The sequence below is a fragment of the Protomyctophum bolini genome (genome assembly GCF_963924005.1).
Source record: "Protomyctophum bolini genome assembly, chromosome: 10".
Classification (NCBI taxonomy): domain Eukaryota; kingdom Metazoa; phylum Chordata; class Actinopteri; order Myctophiformes; family Myctophidae; genus Protomyctophum; species Protomyctophum bolini.
Genome location: NC_137871.1, coordinates 44,616,840 through 44,626,631, shown reverse-complemented (window position 1 = coordinate 44,626,631; position 9,792 = coordinate 44,616,840). Strand labels below are relative to the sequence as shown.

General features: G+C 44.6%; 1 protein-coding gene across 1 annotated transcript in view; it reads left to right on the top strand.

The window, feature by feature from the left end:
- The window catches only part of atoh8 (atonal bHLH transcription factor 8), a 24,586-nt gene extending 16,776 nt beyond the window's left edge, over positions 1 to 7,810 (top strand). Inside the window, exon 4 of the mRNA XM_080773525.1 lies at positions 3,937 to 7,810. Within this exon, the coding sequence (XP_080629651.1) occupies positions 3,937 to 3,942 (6 nt within the window). The 3' untranslated portion in view covers positions 3,943 to 7,810. The remainder of the gene's footprint in view (positions 1 to 3,936) is intronic.
- The last annotated feature ends 1,982 nt before the right edge of the window (positions 7,811 to 9,792 follow it).

The window sequence follows — 9,792 nt, the reverse complement described above, 5'->3', positions numbered from 1 at the left end:
GTGAACCACCGCTGTCTGTGAACCACCGCTGTCTGTGAACCGCAACCACTTCAACCATAAAATACACATACAAATGAGAAATGGATAGTCAGTCAAGAATTATATATATATGCCTATATATATACAATTATATATATATATATATATATATATATATATATATATATATATATATATACAAGTATATATATATATATATATATATATATATATATATATATATATATATATATATATATATATATATATATAGGCAAAAGATCTTCAGAATGACAAAACGAGTGGAACATTTTCAAATGAGGTGTGTGTGTGGGGGGGGGGATATATAATATTTTGCAGCAGCTATAAGAATGGGACAGAGAGACATAAGAAGGATAGAGAGAGACAGACAGACACAGAGGGACGGACAGACAGACAGACAGGCAGGCAGACAGACAGACAGACAGACAGGCAGACAGACAGACAGGCAGGCAGGCAGGCAGACAGACAGACAGACAGACAGACAGACAGACAGACAGACAGACAGACAGACAGACAGACAGACAGTAGAGAACCGACACAGAGCCAAAGAATGCTGTTGTTTCCTCTTGATCTCTCTCTCTCTCTCTTACACACACACACACACACACACACACACACACACACACACACGCACGCACGTGCACACTGCACACACAATCCACAATGCCTGTATTAGTGTGAGAGAGGAAGTGTGTGCGTGCGTGTGTGTGTGTGCGTGCGTGTGTGTGTGTGTGTGTGTGTGTGCGTGTGTGTGTGTGTGTGTGTGTGTGTGTGTGTGCGTGCGTGCGTGGTTGATAGACCATCATCGTGACGGACTTCTTTCTGCCTGTTGGACTTCCTTCCAACTCAACTTGTTTATCACAGCTTGGCTCAGATCTCCACTTTCTCTCTGTCTCTCATCTCTCAGTGCGTGCGTGCGTGTGTGCGTGCGTGCGTGGGTGCGTGCGTGCGTGTGTGTGCGTGCGTGGGTGCGTGCGTGCGTGCGTGCGTGCGTGTGTGCCGTGCGTGCGTGTGTGTGCGTGCGTGTGTGCGTGCGTGCGTGCGTGCGTGCGTGCGTGCATGTGTGCCGTGCGTGCGTGAATCAAGCTTTGACCAAGCTTTTAAAGAGGCCTCAATTAAGAGCTTTCTGGTCCGCATAATTTAACCCATTCTAAACGGGAACCCATTTTGGTGTTGGCATCATGTTATGCTTTAGCTATTGAAAAATAGCAGATCTACAAGCTCATAGCGCGCCACCGAGTGGCGCGCTATGAGCTTGTAGGTCTGCTATTTTTTTAAATCGAAGAGCGACTGACGTATAGAAGACATTTTTTAGAATCTGATCTCAGGTCAGAATGTTAAACTGTCAGGAGGTAGAAGACATTTTTTAGAATCTGATCTCAGGTCAGAATGGGTTAAAACTATCCCGTTTAGTTTCCAGGGAGTCGGTCGTGTCTTCCATAATATTTCTGTTTGCCATGTTGTGATTAACCCATTCTGACCTGAGATCAGATTCATACGAGGTTTCCCACTGGACACACACTGGTCTGATTAACCCATTCTGACCTGAGATCAGATTCATACGAGGTTTCCCACTGGACACACACTGGTCTGATTCTGACCTGAGATCAAAGCCGACGCGAGTCGTGACCACTCATGACAACAAACACAATATTTTGGACCAAACAAATAATTACAAAAAATATAAAAACAACAACAAAAAAAGTGTTGTAACCTGCCGTTTTTTTATTTTTTTCTTCTTTCTAATTATTTGTTCGGCCCAAAACATTGTGTTTGTTGTCATGATTTGTCACGACAAGAGTTGGCTTCGTACGACGCTTAAAAAGGTCTTTAAATAACTGGTTGGAATAACGTGTTCCTTCCACGCGCTACGACGTCCAACCAGGGAAACTCCCCCCTGTCAGGTGTAAAGGAGCAACTTGGACACTCAGGCATGAAGGAAGCATGAGTTCAAGTCCGTTGCTCTCCCCTTGTCCCCCATATATGGAGACTAGGTTGCTCTCCCCTTGTCCCCCATATATGGGGACTAGGTTGGTCTCCCCTTGTCCCCCATATATGGGGACTAGGATGGTGGAGGGTGTGTAGAGCCCAGGATCACATTAGATGATTGACACAGGGGTGAAAAATGTGTTACAAAATCGTGGGATAAAAATATATTAAAAGGTCTTAACGGAGAATCATTTCCTGGGCCCTGGTAGGGGGCGGGACTGCATGCAACGCTCTATAGGCCCATGGTAATATCTGGGAGGGGGCATACGGGTACGCTATAGTCCCAAAGGTAGGCTCTGCCACCTCCTTCCTGAAGGATTAGCACTTAGCAGTTCTGAGAGTGGCTATATTCCCATGCCAGACAGTCATGCGCTATATAAATAGGCGCTATATAGAAATGCACCATTTACCGTTTAGGCTGGTTATTGCTCTATATAAACGGTAGAATTGCCAAACTATTTACAGAGTTTGGCCCTTTACTACGTATGACGCCTAATGGGATTTGATTCCAATGTTGTCGTTTTGTTTTCTGTGTTGGCTACGTTTGAGATGGCAACAAACGGCTACAGAACGGCATGTGCTTAGAAACGATCAATTCTCAGTCAAAAGATGTGTTCATGAACTGCTACAGAAAGAAAGAAGATGTTTTATAATAAAGTGTCTTTGTAGCGAAAAGGCTTACTTTATTACTTTATTGACACAAATGTATAAAACATTTTAGTCACCATAGCATTAGCCTGGAACTCACCTATGCTTTTTATGGCATAGGCAGCTCCCGGCAGGATCCGCCGGGAGAATATATGCGCAGCTGCGCGACATGAGACTAATTACTTAGAGCGACAGAGAGAGAGAGGAGCGTGTGTGTGTACATGTGTGCGTGTGTATGTCAATTTTACAAAGGTGCAGACAATCAGAAATCAGCAGAGAGTGAGCAATGTTTGCGCTACTCTATGCCGAATTGAAGTGGACTCAGACCCAGACTTTTTTTTTCTCCCTGGAAATAAAAACGTCTGGGTTTCCGAGGCTACCATAGCTTAGTTTTCATTTAGTTTCCATTTAGTTTTCTTCAGTGGAAAAAGGTATATTCGACGAACATTTTTCGTCTTAGTTTTAGTTGACGAACACAACACTGATTCAGATGACAACGTTTAGGTCTCAACGACCTTCCCCAGGTACCACCAGAGATACGCGATGAAGGTCGTTGAGACCGAAACGTTGTCGTCTGAGTGAAACTATACCGCTAGAGGGGGCCACGGTGGCACAGTTGGTAGTGCTGTCAGGTCCTGGGTTCGATTCCCGCTCGGGACGCTGTGGGTGCTGGCGGCGTGTGTCCTCCTCCGCGTCATCAGTGCCCATACCCGAAGGCGGGGTTGGCGAAAGGGCCTTTCTGTGTGGAGTTTGCATGTTCTCCCCGTGTTCTCCCCTATAGGGTAGGTACCCTCACATGTTCTCCCCGTGTTCTCCCCTATAGGGTAGGTACCCTCACAAAAAACATGCAGTAATCCTGGTCTCTAAACTGCCTCCCCCTGGCCAGCCGGGGCGCCTGATGGAGGGGTGAAGCAACTGGTTGGAATAACGTGTTCCTTCCATGCGCTACGACGTCCAACCAGGGAAACTCCCCCCTGTCAGGTGTAAAAGGAGCAACTTGGACACTCAGGCATGAAGGAAGCATGAGTTCAAGTCCGTTGCTCTCCCCAGGTTGGCGGAGGGTGTGTAGAGCCCGAGGATCACGTTAGATGATTGACACATTGATTGATAAACATTGATAAAAAATATATATATAAAAAAAAAAAAACTACCGCTAGAAGTGAAGGCAGTGCGCGCGGGGAGCCTTTTCTTCTCATAGTAAAGTGTCTGAAATGACCCCCCCCCCCCCCCCCTTGTCTGAGTAGATTCTCACCCACTTCTTGGGTTTCTCTCTTTCAGGAGTGACTCCTCTGATGGAAGAAGCAGGGGGTTCTGGAGCTCCTCGATGTTCTGCCTGCGTCTCAAATGGTTCTGACGCCACGCTGACCCGGAGAGGAGAGGAGAGGAGAGGAGTTGGGGCAGCAACACATCTTCACTCGTCACAAAGACGGCAAAACGGGACACTTGAATGAAGTTGTTAAGGATGTCGGACGTCCCAGAAGGTAAAAAAAAAAAGTTTGACTGGAAGCTGTGACGAAAAGAAAAAGAACCGCTGCCATCCACATTCCTGGAGTGCGGAATGAAGTGCCTTTGCAGGACGGCATCGTTTTGACTGGAAGGGAACCGACCCTTTTGTTTGACTGGAACCCCCCCCCCCCCCCTTCCAGTCAAATGTTTGACATTTTGTTCCAAGAAGTCACAATATGCAGTTTTAAGGAGTGAGAGTGTGTCAGACCGATGAATGAAAGACAGCACAGCGGAAACGAAAGGGGGGGGAAAAAAATGGAGAAAAGGAGAGTATCTCTTTTCTCATCACCAGAAGCACTTATATAGTCGACCCTTCTCTATACCTGCTGTTACACGACTGTCCCAATATCATCATCACCACAGGTATTATCCTCACCACAGGTGAACTAATACTAAAGACTCTAAAGATGGGACCCAGTGCCTCCCTGCTTGACACTTGGATTGGGGGTAAGTTCCCTGTGACATACTATAGCGTCATCTCCAGGGGGTGTACTTGGACATCAAGCTGCCTCATGGCTACAGAAACAGGAGATAGGCTCCTGCCCCTATGGGCCTCATGGCTACAGAAACAGGAGATAGGCTCCTGCCCCTATGGGCCTCATGGCTACAGAAACAGGAGACAGGCTCCTGCCCCTATGGGCCTCATGGCTACAGAAACAGGAGATAGGCTCCTGCCCCTATGGGCCTCATGGCTACAGAAACAGGAGATAGGCTCCTGCCCCTATGGGCCTCATGGCTACAGAAACAGGAGATAGGCTCCTGCCCCCTATGGGCCTCATGGCTACAGAAACAGGAGATAGGCTCCTGCCCCTATGGGCCTCATGGCTACAGAAACAGGAGATAGGCTCCTGCCCCTATGGGCCTCATGGCTACAGAAACAGGAGACAGGCTCCTGCCCCTATGGGCCTCATGGCTACAGAAACAGGAGACAGGCTCCTGCCCCTATGGGCCTCATGGCTACAGAAACAGGAGATAGGCTCCTGCCCCTATGGGCCTCATGGCTACAGAAACAGGAGATAGGCTCCTGCCCCTATGGGCCTCATGGCTCGGCAAGGCTAAGTCATTGTCTCACAGAGAGCTTCACAAACAGTGGATGACCACAGACAATACAAGGACATAATAATGTGAGAGTGATGGATATGATCGGCTGAAAGGAGACAGAGACAGAGTCTTAGCATTTTAAATGTTACAAACTCCCTGAAATGACGCTTTTTTGGTGAATATTCTGGAAGAACTGCAGGACAGGGAGGGATGGAGTGAGTCCCCTTCATATAAAGGGCAGTCCATACCGTCTCACCCGACCACCCAACTTTTCGTCGTAAAAAGATCAGACTTTTAAAAAAAATCTACGAAGTATAGAGTTCGGAGAGTCACGACATCTGGGAGTGTGCAGTTTTCAGAACAAAAAAGTTCGGAGGAATGCGTTTCAGAAGTTGCGTGTGAGTGACGTCATGTTGTAGTTGTGTGTACCAGAGCTTTCCGACCAAAAGGTTGGATGCTCGGAGACAGTATATGGACCGCCCCTTTAGTCGTGTGTTGTGGTTTGGTTGGATGCTCGGAGACAGTATATGGACCGCCCCTTTAGTCGTGTGTTGTGGTTTGGTTCGCCCAGTCCCGTGTTTCCCCGGGCAAGGCTACGAAGGTGTTAATTAATTCATGTGTTTCAGTGATGCCTTGTGGGTCTCAGTTATTTTCAGTGGTGGAATAAAGTAGGCCTACTCAATTGTTTTACTTGAGTAAAAGTACCAATATATGCAATTTAGAACTACTTTGTTACAAGTAAAAGTACGGAATTGAAAATGTACTTGAGTGAAAGTACAAAAGTACCGGCATCAAAATGAACTTAAAGTGCACAAAGTGAAAGTACTCATATTGCAGAATATTTCACAAGTTCACAATGTGTACAAAACCTTTTGAAAATAGCCGAAATGTATATAGGGTTGAAGTGGTTAATGTATGTTTTCTGATCAAAATTAAAATCTCCAAAGTAACTAAAGTTTTCAAATAATTGTAGTGTAGTTAAAGTTTAAAAAAAAATGGCTCCGAGATGTAGTGGAGTAGAAGTACTGGAAATTGGAAATACTCAAGTAAAATACAAATACCTCAAAATTACTTAAGTAATAGTACTTAGTTACGTTCCACCACTGGTCATTTTGGAGTCTTCACGCGATGAGCGAGTACCGTATAGCGATATGTTTTAATGCGCATTATATAAGTCCCATGGGTGACTATGTACATTTTCTCAAATTCGGGTGAAATGACAGGAAATAATTGAGTTAACCGCATGCCTGCACTTGAGGTTGAAGGAATGTAATTACTAATAGCTCATCATGGTATAGGTCATTATTAACCTGACGCTGCCAGATCCAAAAAGCTTGCTACACAAATTTGTTTCACAGCTTATTTGGATCTGGGATCGCGGAAGCAAATTCGATGACGGGGCTGTTCCTTTTTTTCAAGATACATGGTAGATGATTGGATGGGAGCGTCTGTCTATCACCGTGTGGGCGTGCAAACACAACCAATCATATCGACGTGTCTATATACCGTCACATCCGCATCCCGCCTTTAGCTCACGCTGATTGGTTCGGTACGAAGCAGATCTGACTCAGGGCTCAACTCCGTCAGAGATCCCAGATGAGTGCTGTGTTGGGGAATATGTTTCCGCAATACCGCCCTCATCTGGCAGCGTCAGGTTAGGTCATTATTAGAGTAACTAAAAATCCTTAATTATTCACATCAGAACAGGAACATCACAGTGCTGCTTTGATGCTTCAAGTGAGCTCTGTTAGCCTTCGTACTGTTGTGTGACACACATTATACTGCTCTGAAACCCCTTCGTACTGTTGTGTGACACACATTATACTGCTCTGAAACCCCTTCGTACTGTTGTGTGACACACATTATACTGCTCTGAAACCCCTTCGTACTGTTGTGTGACACACATTATACTGCTCTGAAACCCCTTCGTACTGTTGTGTGACACCATAGACTGTAAAGAAATATGGACAAAGCGTTTCTCCGGGTCTGATATGGACGTACTGTAAGATGAAGCCTGTCAGTCCAATCGCCATCTTTCTAGATCCGTTTGGGCCCCAGCTGGCCATTGGCTGGCCCAGACAACGAGGCGGGACTCCCCCCCCCCCCCCCCCCCCCCTCTTCTTCTTCGTTGGTTTTTATTTTGACTCGAGCGGGGGGGGGGGGGGGTGGATCCCGATCATAGACTGCAACGGTAGCCACGCCCCTCAGAACATACTCGACTTTATGGTCATTTTTTTTTAATAAATGGGACCATAATTTTCCAAAAAGAATATTATGACATTAGAAATGAGACTTTAAACTATAGTGACTGGAAGCAGAAAGTATTCATGACCATGTTTATTAAGGTAATACAGTCTAGGTGAAGTTGGGCCCAAATACATGGACTTCTGGGGGTTTTTTGGGCCCAATGACAGACAGCGCCACAACAGGCCATTATATGAACTTTCAGGAAGTCAGGATTCCCTACTGGATTCAGACACTATTGGCCCCCCTGTGTGACACAACATCAGCACTGCTCTGAAACCCCTTTGTTTGTTTTTGTTTATTCACTTTGAATCTCCTGAGGGATTAAAAAAAATGAAAATAAAAGTATATATTCTCAGTAGTCTATAGTGCAGCGGTTTTCATAACATTGTGCCCACAATGCAAACCTCAAAACCCCAAGAGAAAATAGCCCGATCTGCGAGCTCCCAAAGTGGTTGTTGTGAGCGTGTAGATATGCTATTTTAACTGTATTATTTTGTATATGTGTGTGTGGTGGAAAGGAACACTTTTCATCTATAAGGACACAAATAAGGCCCAAAATAGGCACGCCAGTTTGAAAGTGTTTAACCCATTCTGAACGGGAAGCCGTTTTAGTGTTATAGCATCATGTCATGCTTTAGCTATTGAAAAATAGCAGATCTACAAGCTCATAGCGCGCCACCGAGTGGCGCGCTACGAGCTTGTAGGTCTGCTATTTTTGCTATAAGGGTCCATTTGGTTCCATTTGCACACTCTCAGAGTTACAGACCCATAAGGGTCCATTCGGTTATTAACTGTCATTTAGCTATGGGGACCCCCTGGATCTCCCTCAAGGACCCCTTGGGGGTGAGTGTGCACTGCACAACAACACATTTAAAAAAAACAAATCCATCACTTTTTGTACAGTTGTAACGTATATATTGCAATAAAAATGTGTGGTTACTTGTCACAATAATATTCCATCATGAGGCACATCTGGACTTATGATCTCATTCTGTATTGAAAGATTATAATAATTTTGTCCATTCTTGAAAAATACATGTAACAGGGTGTCGGCACTGCATGCTTATGAAGTCAGATTTAACTTAAATACCTTTATATTAAATATTGTGAGCTTGTAGATCATGTTCAAGCTGTTACTTTGGGCTTGGTTATCTGAAAAGACAGACCGAATAATCGGAACCGATTCGGTCTGATTGATTAATCAAAAGTGTCTGTCAACATATTAAATATAATAATATAATTAAATTAACTGTTAGTGGCAGTGAGTGCAGGAGGACCCAATAAAGCACTACATTCAGGCATTTATCAGACGCTCTTAATCCAGAGCGACTTATTACAATAAGCAAGAACAAAAAGCATGGCAATACATCACATACAAAGTAGGCTATAGTTACCATGAAACATGCGTAAGCTAAGAACCTAAGTGGAATATGAGACTATACATATAAACGATGCATACTATATACTATATATAAAGTGCTATGACTACATAAAATGCAATTCTATAGTGCTGTCTACGTAACATGCTATCAGTCAAATGCTATCTAAGTCTACATAAAGTGCTATCTAAGGGGGTATAGGGTAAGTGCTACGGGCCATGATGGAGTCTGAAAAGGTGGGTTTTCACAGACTACGGCGGAAGATTGGGAGTGAGTCTGCAGTTCTGATTGTGATGGGAAGTATACATTCCATAGTTTTGGAGCCAGAAGGGAGAGGAGTTTGGGACGTGTGGAGGCAGTGGAGCGTTGTTGTCCCGGCGTTTTTAGTGAACTTCCAGCTCCACACTTCAGCCTCGACTCCACTGACTGCCTGACAATGTCCCAACAATGTAATAAAATAACAGATCAAGAACGAACCAACAAGGGTTTACTCCAGACAACAGTTATTTTAAATCTAACCTTTGTTTGTCTCCGAATACTATAAAATAAAACTACCAGACATCCAGTATTAAGGCCATACAGCAGTGGTCCCAATATACAGACCCTGCTTGTACTCTCTCTCTCTCTCTCTCTCTCTCCCCCCCTCTCTCTCTCTCTCTCTCTCTCTCTCTCTCTCTCTCTCTCTCTCTCTCTCTCTCTCTCTCTCTCTCTCTATCTCTCTCTCTCTCTCTCTCTCATGTACAATGCTTATTGCACCCTCGAGTGGAGAAGAGATGGAACTGCAGAAAGATATGCAATTTAGTCTGACAACAAGCATTTGTATGTTTAAGTTATATTGTATTAATTTATAATACTGTACCATGAGTGGACACAATTATTACACTTTATTATTACTACTGTTGTAGGCCTAGTAGTGGTGGAAAAAATACTCAATTGTTTTACTTCAGTAAGTACTAAAGTG